General features: G+C 39.9%; 1 protein-coding gene, 1 long non-coding RNA gene and 1 other non-coding gene across 20 annotated transcripts in view; 1 reads left to right on the top strand and 2 right to left on the bottom strand.

The window, feature by feature from the left end:
• Positions 1-13696, bottom strand: part of LOC100882646 (Chitin and LDLR binding deacetylase 3) — a 31204-nt gene that overhangs the window by 655 nt on the left and 16853 nt on the right. For 13 of the 16 annotated variants that reach the window (XR_013040010.1, XR_013040007.1, XR_013040008.1 and 10 more), the window contains 2 exons: positions 13604-13690; positions 13030-13521 (listed from right to left, as the gene is read on the bottom strand). Coding sequence is in view for 2 of the 16 variants with exons in the window: in XM_012298316.2 (XP_012153706.1) it covers positions 11-158; positions 467-484; positions 679-798; positions 1031-1158; positions 1937-2306; positions 2617-2860; positions 6293-6946 (1682 nt within the window). In the remaining 14 variants the exon portion in view is untranslated. Of the gene's footprint in view, positions 1-10; positions 159-466; positions 485-678; positions 799-1030; positions 1159-1936; positions 2307-2616; positions 2861-6292; positions 6947-13029; positions 13522-13603; positions 13691-13696 lie in introns of those variants that run through there. The other 3 variants (XM_012298316.2, XM_003699283.3, XR_013040009.1) reach the window with 3 other exon arrangements.
• LOC143265454 (U1 spliceosomal RNA) lies at positions 4636-4797 on the bottom strand. The gene has a single exon (XR_013040042.1). It is a non-coding gene; the product is annotated as a U1 spliceosomal RNA (small nuclear RNA).
• On the top strand, positions 4661-6299 carry LOC143265445 (uncharacterized). Of its 3 annotated transcripts, none has more exons than XR_013040024.1 (4): positions 4661-5094; positions 5218-5298; positions 5408-5481; positions 5593-6299. It is a non-coding gene; the product is annotated as an uncharacterized LOC143265445 (long non-coding RNA). The 3 variants fall into 3 exon arrangements; XR_013040022.1 differs by having other exon boundaries at positions 5382-5481; XR_013040023.1 differs by having other exon boundaries at positions 4661-5123; positions 5382-5481.

Here is a 13696-nt window from a genome sequence, read left to right as displayed (position 1 = left end):
ATCGACTCACTGGCATGTAAACTCGTGCTTGTTGCACCGTCCTTGGCACCCATGAGGTTCGTCAGATCCGTCGAGACAGTCTGGCAAGCCATCGCAGAAACGTGCTTTCAATATGCATTGCCCGTTACTGCACGTGAACTCGTTTTCCGATGGGCATGCTGATATCAAAAGAGACTACGTTGCGATGGTATAAATTTAAAAAAAGCCACAGATGAAGCTTCATACAGGATTTTATTAATTTGCCAAAGCTAATTCCTTCAATCAAAAGCGGTATTGTGTATATGAAAGAGATCATTGTGCTTGGTGAGCCTCTTAACCCTTTGCAATTGACCTTGGGTAAACCTCGGTATTCGTGTATGTAAGTGTATAGGTTAGGCAAAATTAATTTATGATGCAACAGGCAAACGTGTAGCAATTATGACAGCGAACATGCAAACATTAATTTGTACAGAATAAATGTACTCACACCAACCGAGATTACGACCTACGGAGAAAAGAAAACAAAGTTGAGAAGGACCTTCACCCACAGGAAAAAAAGAAGTAGAAAAATGGTACAAGTCAACGAACCGTATGATCTCACGGAAAACAATTTACAATTCAGTTTCACACGGGAAACATCGTTCATAATTATTTTGACAACTCGATGATTCGCCGAGTAAGTCGTTACGCGTATCTTACCTAACGTGCAATTAATCTCGTCGGCTGCGTCCCAGCAATCTATCTTGCCGTCGCATCTCTTTTCCAACGGAAGGCAGGAAGTCTCGTTACCGCACTGGAAATGCGTCTCCAGATCGCAGACTGCAACAAGCGTATCAACCTTATTGCGTTATCTTTCTATCATGTCGCTTTACTAAATTCTTTAGATAAACGAATTTGTAACTTTGCATTCGCGCGGATACAGAAGCCTCGCAAACAACGGTAAGAAAACGGTAAACCGATAACAGAAAGTCATATGTTGGAAACTGGGCTAATGCGACACAGGGTGTCTCGCGTAATTCGCTTTAACTGGATATTTTTCTTGAGAACGCACCGCAATTGTACTCGTCGGAGTGGTCGTAGCAATTCATGTGGCCATCGCAGCGTTTGTCAACGGGGATGCATAGAGTGTTGGAGCAGGTCCACTCGTCGTCCAGACAGTAGTGCTCTATGTCCACACACCTTTATTAAAAAAATAACATTGAATATTATAAAAGAAAAAATGAGTAGGTTTTGTCTTATGCACCTCAATTAAAATATAAATATTAATATTAAATATTATAAAAGAAAAAACTAACAGGTTTTGTCTTATGCACCTCAATTAAAATATAAACATTAATATTAAATATTATAAAAGAAAAACTAACGGGTTTTATCTTGTGCACCTTAATTAAAAAATGAACATTAACATGGAACATTATTAAAGAAAAAACAAACAGGTTTTGTCTTATGCACCTCAATGAAGAAGCGAACATTAAAAATTAACATTAAACATTATAAAAGAAAAAAAGAGTAGGTTTTGTCTTACGTACCTCAATTAAAAAATGAACATTATAAAAGAAAAAACAAGCAGGTTTTGTCTTATGTACCTCAATTAAAAAATGAACATGAAATATTAACATTGAACATTATAAAAGAAAAAGAATAAACAGGTTTTGTCTTATGCGCCTCAATGAAAAAAAATGAACATTAAAATTTAACATTGAATATTATAAAAGAAAAAGAATAAGCAGGTTTTGTCTTATGCACCTCAATTAAAAGTGAACATTAACATTAAAAATTATAAAAGAAAAAACCAGCAAGTTTTGTCTTGTGCACCTCAAATAAAAAATTAACATTAAAAAATAACCTATAAAAATTATAAAAGAGAAAATGAGCAATTCTGTCTTATGCACCCCAATTAAAAAGTGAACATAAAATTAACATTAAACATAAAAGAAAAAATGAGCAGGTTATGCACCTGAAAGCATCTACATCAAGTCGGTGGCACTTTTGTTTGTTAACCAGACAAAAGCCAGCGCATCCTGTGGGGTCGTTGGGGTCGAGGCTAACCCGGCAGATGGGCACCTCTTCATCGGCAAGAGCCACGCAAACTTCTTCCGTCAAGCAGTCGTCACAGTACCTAGTGGAATTAACTGTAGCTTCCGTTTCAGTTTGCAATTCCGACAAAGTGCTATTCTGATCATCGCTCGGAAGTAAGCTGGTTAATATCCCAGCCGTTGTCACATTATTCGGTTGCGTGATGGCGGGAAGAAAGGTACCTGCCAGCAGCTTCGACTCGTTCTTTGACGACTTCAGGTACTGTTGAATGATCTGCAGCTTCTCGGGCTCTGCAAAGATGGCGGTCCAAGCGTTAAAATGTGTATCGGCTGCTGGACAATTTAAGCTACTTTAACGAGCATCTCAAAGAATGGTCTGGCCAGAAATAACTCCGCTTGGAAAATGAACGGTCAACGCCTCTTGCCATTCCTCGTCATAGGCGCTTCTGCGTGACTTCTTAACTCGAACCGCGCGAAGGGAGCACGGCGTTGACCCACTGGTTAAATTCATCTCGCTCAATTATTTCGCTTCGTCGAATTAAACCTCGGGCCACGCAGACCGCGATTAATTACCGCACTTCTACCACTTGTTTCTGCTTACCGAAAGCGATGTACAGAGCGAAGGCACCGATTCCTAACAACGTCACTATCAGACCCAACAGGAACCACAGAGATCTGGTACATCCGGGTGTCTCGAGAGGACGCGCCAAATGCAGGGTCCATCCGTGGCGATGTTTACGAAGTCTCGCAGGATGCGGCGGCGGTTCCCCCCTGACACTGCGTCGCAGGTTAATGCGATTTTGCGAGGACGGTGTTTGCGTTCGCAAAGGGAGGGAATACGCCCTCTGAAAACAGAAGATTCGGATAAGGACCTTGTGACGTACGATCGCGATTAATGCAGGTTCACCTGAAGTTCCGCCATCGATATCGCATTATCCGCAAACTGACGCGCCGATTACTCGATAATCGTTTTATCTGTTCGATATCATTTGGAAGCTAGTTCCCAGAAAAAACAAGGGTGCGGTGACTAGATACTAAATCGTTAATGATTCATCGATAAAAAGAGCAAGGTTAGAAGTTTCTCGAACACTAGATCTGACAGGTTAAGAAGCTGACAGTTGACTTCATTTTTAATAAGTTGGAAAAAGTATGTTAAATCGTGCTCGAACGTAAGGAGCTGTCGCGTGTGCCTGTCGAGGCAATGGTCCGCGTCAAACTGACTATCGGTTCGCGTTGACGCGCTTTACCTGCTTGCATTAACCCATTCGCTATCCTAAAAAGTTTCCAACGGAGATTCGCATCCATGTCGTCTCAGGAAAAAAGGTAATGTTATTTATACAACTTTTAATCACATCGATGAAATAATTGCTTGTAAGAGGATTTCGGGAATAAGGTTTCGAAGTCGTGAAATGTTTTCATTTCCTTCCGCTCGATTTCGCGCGGAAAACTCGACGTGGGCAGACATCAACGCGTCTGGCTATAGATAGACGTTTTCCACTTCCGTTCCGTTTTGGTCGTTTAGAGCGCCAGACGTGTCGAGAAAAAGGAGACTGTCTACATTGCCTAGATCAGTATCGAATTTTACTTATAATTGTAAATCTTTCGTGTAATTATAAATAAATTATTTCCTGTAAAATACCTAGATTATATTTTCTGTATAATTGCAAACATAACCTACATTTTTTGTGTAATAATAAATACATAACAAAAATTTTTCGTATAATATAAATATAATTATTTTTTCCTATAATTATAAATACTTTTCATATAAAAGTAAATACATAGCCTATTTTTTGTATAACAGTAAATTACATAAACTACAGTTTTACATAAACTACATTTTGCATATAGTAATGAACCTCTCATACGGTAACGAATTTTTAAATCGTTTCAAATTTCCCGCGCATAGATCGCGATCGACCCTCGCATCAATTCTTTCGTATGAAAATAAGACGAAAAAAGAAATGACGTTTGAGTCGCAGAACATCGCAAACAGCCGAAGGATATTTCATCTTGTCTGCTTGGAATATAAATGAGGCCGAAAAGATTTCATAACTGTCTGACGAATCTAGAGACTTTTGGCCTAATTTTACAGTCTATGTTGACCATGAAGAATGACATGTCATTGTAACAGTTGGGAAAAGTGCAGTGACAGGAATTTATAGTATGAACTATAAAGAGCTTTACTGAATTATAAATAGTAGAATGTGATATAAAAAGGATACGATTTATAAACCGCAAAGCTCCACCGAGTGAATCAGAAAGTAAAAGATGACGTGTATGAATATAAAGCATGAGAAAATAGATATGAACTGTAAAGCTCATCCTATTGAACCACTTAGAAAATAATTGATGACTGTATGTATACAAAAAGGATATGAGAAATTTATGAGTGGACTTAAAAAGCTCAACCTATTGAACCACTTAGGGAATATAATAGATGGATGTGTATAGATAGAATTGTTATAACAAGTTCTGCTTTAAACAAAGTTTGAAAAAGGTGGGAAAAGGATAAACTGTTTCTTAAGTCAATAGAAAAAAGGAAGGGAAGTAATTTGAAAGGAAATAATTGAATAAAGTTGTTTATGCAAGTAAACATTTTATGTTTGAATTATTTTATCCGGGACAGCGCGAACGCAGTCCCGACTACCAAAAATTATACGCCCGAGATACCCACATTAGGGGTATTCGCAAGGGTCAGCCTAACCGTAGTGCAATGGAAAAGCCTCGCCCTGGAGGAACCGCCTTCTTGATCACGGTAACCTCTGCGCCAGGTAAGTATGCTTTCCTCCGCTTCGAGCGTCAACTTATCCTATCCCCTACGCTACTTCAGCTGCGAGAAACTCGCTCGGCTCTGCGCCACCTAGCGGCGGAGTCGAGAGTTATGCTTTCATAGCAGTGGCAGTTCTCAACTTTCGCTTTCGTACAGCGATTCTCACCCTGTGATCGTGTCACGCAGATCAATGATCGAGTTGCTGAATTTATTTTAGATACTTTTAGATTATTTAATAGTTTTTTAGTTAGACTAGTGTGAAGAAGATGGAGTGCAATTAGAGAAAGTGATGATGATCTTATGGAGGTGGTAAATCTTTCTGTTTCTATTTTGAAGTATGTCAGGAAAAATTAAATAAAGAATTATAAGCTTCATTTTAAAATATTGAATATGCTTGTTTCAAAATAGTGAATAACATAATTGTTTCAGAATATTTATGTGTCAAGAATATATACTTGTATCAAGATATTGAAGAACATTTAAGTATTTAAATTATGAAAGAATTGTCAGGTATAGAATTATATATACTTTTTCTAAAATATTAAAACACATATACTTGTTCAAAAATAGTGAAGAATATATTCTTGTTCCAGAATAGTGAAGAATATATTTGTTTCAGAATATTGAAGAATATATACTTGTTCCAAAATATTGAAGAACATTTTCCTATTTAAAATATAAAAGAATTATCAGGTATAGAACTATGTATTGTTTTTCTAAAATGTTAAAACACATATACTTGTTCAAAAATAGCGAAGAACATATTTTTATTCCAAACTAGTGAAGAATATATGCTTGTTTCAGAATATTGAAGAATATATACTTGTTCCAAAATAGTGAAGAACATGTTTGTTACAAAATATTGAAGAACATGTCTTTGTTCCAGAATATTGAAGAACATATCCTTGTTCCGGAATATTGAAGAATATGTCCTCGTTCCAAAATAATGAAGAATACATCCTCTATGTAAAATATTGAACAACTACACATCAACTGAAGAACTATATATCTTTTTTCCAGAATATTGAAGAATATATGCTGGTTCCAAACTATTGAAGAACATATCCCCTGTTTAAGGCATCAAAGAATTATATATCAACTGAAGGACTATATGTACTTTTTCAAGGATATTGAAGAACATATCCCCTGTTTAAGGCATCAAAGAATTATATATCAGCTGAAGGACTATATGTACTTTTTCAAGGATATTGAAGAACATATCTTCTACCTAAAATATGAAGGAACTATACATCAAATGGAAAACTATCCCCTCTCCAAAATATTGAAGAACATATTCCCTATTTAAGGCACCAAAGAATTATATATCAACTGAAGAACTATATACCCCTTTTCAAAAATATTGAAGAACAACCCCTCTCCAAAATATTGAAGAACATTCTTTTTCCAAAATACTGAAGAACATTTCCTATCTAAAATGTCAAAGAACACCCTCCCAAAGTACAAAATGCTCTACCAAAAGTACCAGAAGTACACAGTTGCTCACCTGAAAGGGAGCCTGTTCCTTGACATCAGTAAAGAATATCGGCGTCTCCTTCGCGTACCATCGATCCTGAGAGTAGATCGAGTTGACCCTCATCCCGGCCCTAGTTTTCTTCTCCGCACCATCGTCCTTGCTCCCAACATCCTGGCCATTGTTTTTCTCGTACTCGATCAGCTTCGACTCGTTCTGAACCTTCTCAGAGATCGTGAACACGTTGCTTCCCTCCACAGTTGCGTCCTCCGGTACATCGGACAAATTATCGAGCCTTCGACCATTTAGCTCCGTGGTGTACGGACGATTCTTCTCCCTGTCGTCGTTCGCCTTGTTCCTACAATGTTTACAATCCTTCTTCCTGCGTCTTCTGTTGGGTCTACATTCGGCCTGGACGTCGTCCGATTCTTCCGCCTCGTTCCTTCTACGATTCACGCGAACGGAGGAGCTGGTGGCGACGGGCTCGGGACCCACCGCTCGACGAAAGGGCAACGTGAGGTTTCGTCGAAACGCACTTGGAACCTCGTCGGATACCTTTGATAGGTCGGTCGGTACCTCGGTGCCTGGTAGAATGTCCTCGTACACGTGGTTGTCCGAGGTTTCCTCGATTCGGGGATTATAGGTTTCTTCCACTCGTGCCTCCTCCTCGAAAGCTTGGTTCTCCATCTGGGTACAGAGAAAATTTGATGAGTTATTGGGTATAGAGCATAGTTGCAAGCTTAAAGGGGACATGAGTATACTTGGGGCTATGTGGGGTACTGTAAGGTACCTTAACAAGTTTTTATTTTTATACTTTATTAGTAAGGCAATTTTTTAATTAGTAAGGCAGGTATGAGTAAGTGATGGCTAGGGACTGTAGTCTACTTCTAAGAGTCTCTGAACATTGAGTGCTAGATTTGAGACATCTTAATCTAACTTTCCCACCATTTTTCCTTATATGACTAAGTGATGGTCAGGGATTGTAGTCTACTTCTAAGAGTCTCTGAACATTGAGTGCTAGATCTGAGGCATCTTAAGCTACTTTCCCCGCCATTTTTCCTTATATGGCCAAGTGATGGTCAGGGACTGTAGTCTACTTCTAAGAGTCCCTGAACATTGAGTGTTGGATCTGAGACATCTTAAGCTACTTTTCCCGCCATTTTTCTCTGGAGCAGCTTAACATACTAAATGATGGTCAAGGATTGCATATCTATTTTAAAGAGTCCCTAAACATTGTGTGCTAGATTTGAGACATCTTAAGCTACTTTTCCCGCCATTTTCACTTCTGAGCAATGTTTGAGCGTCTCTACGAACAATGTCTGATCGATTCATGACAAGTTGCGTTCGCTACGAAAGAACATGTTGCTCGAAGATAATTAAACGTTTCGTGGGCTGCGCCGGCCAATTATCGTGTCCCCGATGATCGCCGGTCCGTTTTTTCCTCCGCTCGCTCAAGGAAACGAACCACCAACGATTCGTTTATCGATTCGTTTATCGAATGTGGGTAGAGAAAAAAGCGGACGCTCCCACGACGATTCGAATGGCCGATTAATCGATATCGGCTGCGATATTACGCGTTGTGGATCTGAAGTTCTTATATGATCCACTGATCAAAATGGCCGACCTGATTCGTAAAAGCTTATACTTCACAAGGTTGTATATAATAATGGTAATTGTAAAAGGACTTCACTGAAGGTCGGCTATAAAGTGCAGGCAAAATGTGCATACAGAAAATATCGAATAATCTGAAGCTTTGCACTCGAATTTGTTATTTAAAAAGTCCCTCACAGGGGACAACAAAGTGCAAGGAGTCAAATATGATCGAAATGCGAAGAATTACAGAGGGAACACGGAAAATCTGTTGGTATTCGATTTCGAGTAAATAAAAAGTAAACAAGAGGTCTTTGTTCCGGAGGAAAGGGGGCCAATTAACGATCGGCAATCTACCGAGCAATAAGTAAATAGCGCGAGGGAGCGTAAATTGAACGGCGAAAGAGAGTTGCGACGAGGGAGCGGAATTAAGCGTCTCGTTGGGGAGCATCCCGACGATTGTCGCAATTATCGCGACTTGACTCTCCGATTGATCCCGGCAAGTCTCTGACGTCATCGACCTCGTGGATCTTCGACGGATCCTCAGCGCGTTTGCTCCGCTTTTAAGCCGGCTATTTCAACGCGTTTTACGCGTGTTTCCCAATAAAATCTTCATCCTGCCTCATTATTTCGATGCCACGTAAAAAAAGATGTCGTTGTACTTTAATTATAGCGTACGTAATTACGTGTAACGTATGTAAGCTTGCATAAGTTAGACGTGTACCTATGAGCACGAGGCTACAAATTGATTTGAAGAACTTTCGCTGTGATCAAGTTTAACCCTTACACTGTTATTTGCCGGATGCGTCACGGCTAATCACTGGAATATTAAAACACAGAAGAAAAGTTGAAATGCTATGTCTATTTAGTATCATGTAGTCGCTGAGTATGCAAATTACTGGTTCTGATTTGCAAATTGAAATGTGTTGAATATTACAGTGAAATTGATCGCTGCTGAAGTACGAGTGCGTCACGAGTGCGTCGTGGATACAAGTATGTCACGAGTGCGTCATGAAAATATTCCAAATGCGTCACGAATATGTAATGAGTGCGTCATGGGTGCGTCACATTAGTGGTGGGTGCGTCACGAGTGCGTCACATCAGTGGTGGGTGCGTCACGAGTGCGTCACATCAGTAGTGGATGCGTCACGAGTGCGTTGCGTCCAATGATGGGTGCGTCACGAGTGCGTCGCATTAGTGGTGAGTGCGTCACGAGTGCATCGCGTCAATGATGGGTGCGTCACATCAGTGGTGGGTGCGTCATGAGTGCGTCGCGTCCAATGATGGGTGCGTCACGAGTGCGTCGCGTCCCATGATGGGTGCGTCACGTCAGTGGTGAGTGCGTCACGTCCAGTGATGGGTGCGTCACGAGTGCGTCGTGTCCGATGATGGATGCGTCACGAGTGCGTCGCGTTCAATAATGGGTGCGTTACGAGTGCGTCGCATCCAATGATGGGTGCGTCACGAGTGCGTCGCGTCCAATGATAGGTGCGTCACGAGTGCGTCGCGTCAATGATGGGTGCGTCACATCAGTGGTGGGTGCGTCACGAGTGCGTCGCGTCAATGATGGGTGCGTCACATCAGTGGTGGGTGCGTCATGAGTACGTCGCGTCAATGATGGATGCGTCATGAGTGCGTCGCGTCAATGATGGGTGCGTCACATCAGTGGTGGGTGCGTCACGAGTGCGTTGCGTCCAATGATGGGTGCGTCACGAGTGCGTCACATCAGTGGTGGGTGCGTCACGAGTGCGTCGCGTCCAGTGATGGGTGCGTCACGAGTGCGTCACATCAGTGGTGAGTGCGTCACGAGTGCGTCGCGTCCAATGATGGGTGCGTCGCGAGTGCGTCACATCAGTGGTGGGTGCGTCACGAGTGCGTCGCGTCCAGTGATGGGTGCGTCACGAGTGCGTCACATCAGTGGTGAGTGCGTCACGAGTGCGTCGCGTCCAATGATGGGTGCGTCGCGAGTGCGTCACATCAGTGGTGGGTGCGTCGCGAGTGCCTCACGAATGCACCATAAGCGCGTCACGAGTGCGTCACGAGTCCGACTCCTCAAACTACAAAAACTTAATTACGATTGCATACACCATAATTACATAACAATACAAATATACAAGTTTGCACAAATGCGAAACCACCGAAGAGCCCCGTACACAAAAATAGAAAGAAGCAAATAAATTGAGAGGCGGGAAGAAATCCGGAGATCCACAGAACCCTAAGAGCAATTAGCGGTAAGACCATTAGGGGATTTCCGTCGAATCGACGTAACTAATCTCCGGCGTGTTTCTATTACGAACGAGGCAGCGATCGAGGATTAATTCCATGCATCAATCGAGTCTGAGTCAACCGGTGACGCATTGCGCGAAACTAACAGGACCCAGTATTGCCAGTCGAATGTTAACGAAGGAAACGCGTTTCCGATGAAAACCAGTCATCGAATGGCACGCGAAGAAAATCTTCGAATGACACACGGTGCAAGACCATGCGGAACCATCCAAGGTGAATCGATCGGATCGAATCGATGAGATTCCCCGGTAATTTTTGTGTAGAGATGCTACCGCTGCATAAGTATCGATAAAATGGGTACATGATATCAGGTTCTCATGTATACTTCACATGTGTATTTCCCATATGTACTTTTAAATCGATCAATAATAACATTTTTAAATAAATCGGTAAATACATTTCAAATTTTTAAGAACAGCAGACATTTTAATATACCAACAACTACAAGTACATTCAATTACATATTTATTATTTAAAAGTGTAAAAATATAAACTATTGTATCAGCACAGTTAATGACAAAGATACCTGGTACAAGTAGTTCAATTATTATTTAAAAATGAGTCTATAAAAATATAACATACGAACCACGAATATTGAGGTTGTTAAATAAAATAAAAATTTACCATTCAAAAAAAAAAGTTTGACACAAGAGTTCCTTAACACATTCTCTGGCTATCAAAGTGTATCGTGCCAGGATGCATTAATCAACTCCGTGAAACGTGTCAAAACGCGCATATCGATTTCTCGTCGCTTTAAGCACGGAGTTTAGAGAGTACTCGGTTTTGCGCGAAAATAGAAGGGGAGGAAAAGAACAGAGGCGTCAATCGGTCAGTCGAGACCGATGGCTAATTAGTTCTCATCTACGCTTCTAAGGCTGCCGTCTCTTCTTACGTTGCACCGTTCGCTCAATTAGAGGTTAACCAATTAACGATGAAACGCCCCCGTAAAGGGTTTGCTGCAGCTGACGCGCAACCCTTTGCAAAACGCTCTATTTCCTTCCAGCGATTCTTGGGTCTTCAAGGTTGCATCGAATAATCGGAACGTCGCTTAGGAGTCGTAACATTCATGTTATGTCGTCATATTGATGTTAGAGAACGTAGCATTGATGTTAGAAATCGTAACATTGATGTTAGAGGACGTAACATTGATATTAGAAGTCGTAACATTGATGTTAAGTCACAACATTAATATTACAAGTCGTAACAAACTCGTAACATCGATGTTAAGTCACAAAATTAATATTGCAAGTCGTAACATCGATGTTAAGTCACAAAATTAATATTGCAAGTCGTAACAAACTCGTAACATCGATGTTAAGTCACAAAATTAATATTGCAAGTCGTAACAAACTCGTAACATCGATGTTAAGTCACAAAATTAATATTGCAAGTCGCAACAAACTCGTAACATTGAGGTTAAGTCACAAAATTAATATTGCAAGTCGTAACACTGATAAGTCGCCAACCCACTAACGAAAAGAAAATGGAGGGTTGATCAAAATCGCATACGGGCGCGTGGCAGACTCTCCAAGATACCAATTCCTTCGTTGAATTCGTTCCGGTCCAGCGTGTGCCGTAATTGCTTCGGTCGTTGATTAATCGACGAGCGATTTCGACGGTTTGCCTTGCGAGTAGACAATTACCAACGAAATACGCACGACCCAACACGCGTGTGGTTACGCGGACCCCACAATTAGTCACGTTGCGAACGTGCGCATCCACTTGTGTTCACGGGTGCATTCTGCTCTTAAGACGGTGCGGAGGTACATGGACTTCAAAAGTGGAGGAAAAATTGGGGAAATTATATTTGGACTTTGTAGATGAAGATAGGGTGAGATTTGGGGATGTAGGAATTTAGGGATGTGGTAATTTGGAGATGTAGGGATTTGGGGGTGTAGAAATTTGGGGATGTGGTAATTTGGGGTTGTAGGAATTTGGGAATGTAAGGATTTGGGATTGTAGAGATTTGGGAATGTAGGAATTTGGGGATGTAGGAATTTGGGGATGTAGAGATTTGGGGATGTAGAAATTTGGGGATGTGATAATTTGGGGTTGTAGGAATTTGGGAATGTAAGAATTTGGGGATGTAGAGATTTGGGAATGTAGAAATTTGGGAATATAGAAATTTGGGGATATAGAAATTTGGGAGTCTAGAAACTTAGGGATGTAGAAACTTTGCAATTTATCAATTTGAGGGTCTTAGTGTTTTGAAAACATAGAGATTTGTCCATGTAAAAATAGAAGAATATAAAAACTTAGAACCTGTTACACTCTAATAACATACCAATTGCATACTACAGAATTCCAAACACAAAATTTGGAGATACATTCATATTACAAAATTTGCCCCAACAAAAATTAGGGAATACCTGACCTAATTGCATAAAACTTCTGAAACCTAAATGCAGAAGGTGTTTACTCTGAGTGTTAACTCTTAACAAATTTACAGCGCAGTTTTCTAAAAAAAAACCGAGCAAGGTTTACTTCACAGATCCGTTAATGAAGTACCGTAGAATACGCACTCATGAAAACCGGTTGTTTGGTCGCACGTGTCGTGCCATATGTCGGTGCACAGGGTGGGCAAGGGCTAACGTTACGCATCGAACACCACTACGTGTTACATCACAGGATATTCGTTGCAAATTGCTATTTGTCCTCGGGTCTCAGACCTGTTCTTTACCCTCGAGTCACCACACGATCAAACTATTTGCGCTTAGTTACTGTAACTAGTTGGACGGAATGACTAGTTTCTTTACATTCTGTGTTACAAAATTCTTTTGCTACACTGTATAATTGCATGTATTAGTTATAAAATATACTGTTACTTTTACAAATGCATTTGTAATGAATTTCTGACCTTTTTTATTTTTAATAAAAGTGTACCAATGCTTAGAAATAAAAGAATTATGTGCCCACAGTATTTAAGCTTCACATTTAATATTATAAAATTGCTACAATGTATAACAATTGCATGTAGTTGGTACTATTAACTATAATCTTGCAAAAATATACCACAAAATATACTGTTTCTTTTACAAATGCATTAGTGATGTATGTCTGAACTATTCAATTTTTAATTTTATAAATTTTCAAAATGTTCCAAAGCTTAGTAATAAAAGAATGATGTATCCACAGTATTCAAGTTTCATATTTAATATTACAAAATTCTTTTGCTACGCTGAAAACAATTGCATGATTAGTTGATACTATTGACTATAAACTTGCAAAAATATACCATAAAGTAGTTACTCTTACAAATGCATTAGTGATGAATATCTAAACTATTTTTAGTTGTATAAATATTCATAGCATTCCAAGCTTAGTAATAAAAGAATGATGTGTCCACAGTATTCAAGCTTCACATTCAATATTACAAAATCCCCACGCTGAAAACAATTCCATGTATTAGTTGATACTATTAACTATAAACTTGCAAAAATATATCATAAAATATACTGTTACCCTTACACATTCATTTCTGCTGAATTTCTGTACTTTTTAATTTTTAGTTGCATAAATTTTCAAAATGTTGCAACGCTTAAGAGAATGATGTACCTGCAA

This window comes from Megachile rotundata, chromosome 11 (assembly GCF_050947335.1).
Source record: "Megachile rotundata isolate GNS110a chromosome 11, iyMegRotu1, whole genome shotgun sequence".
Taxonomy (NCBI): domain Eukaryota; kingdom Metazoa; phylum Arthropoda; class Insecta; order Hymenoptera; family Megachilidae; genus Megachile; species Megachile rotundata.
This window is presented reverse-complemented; position numbering and strand designations above follow the sequence as displayed.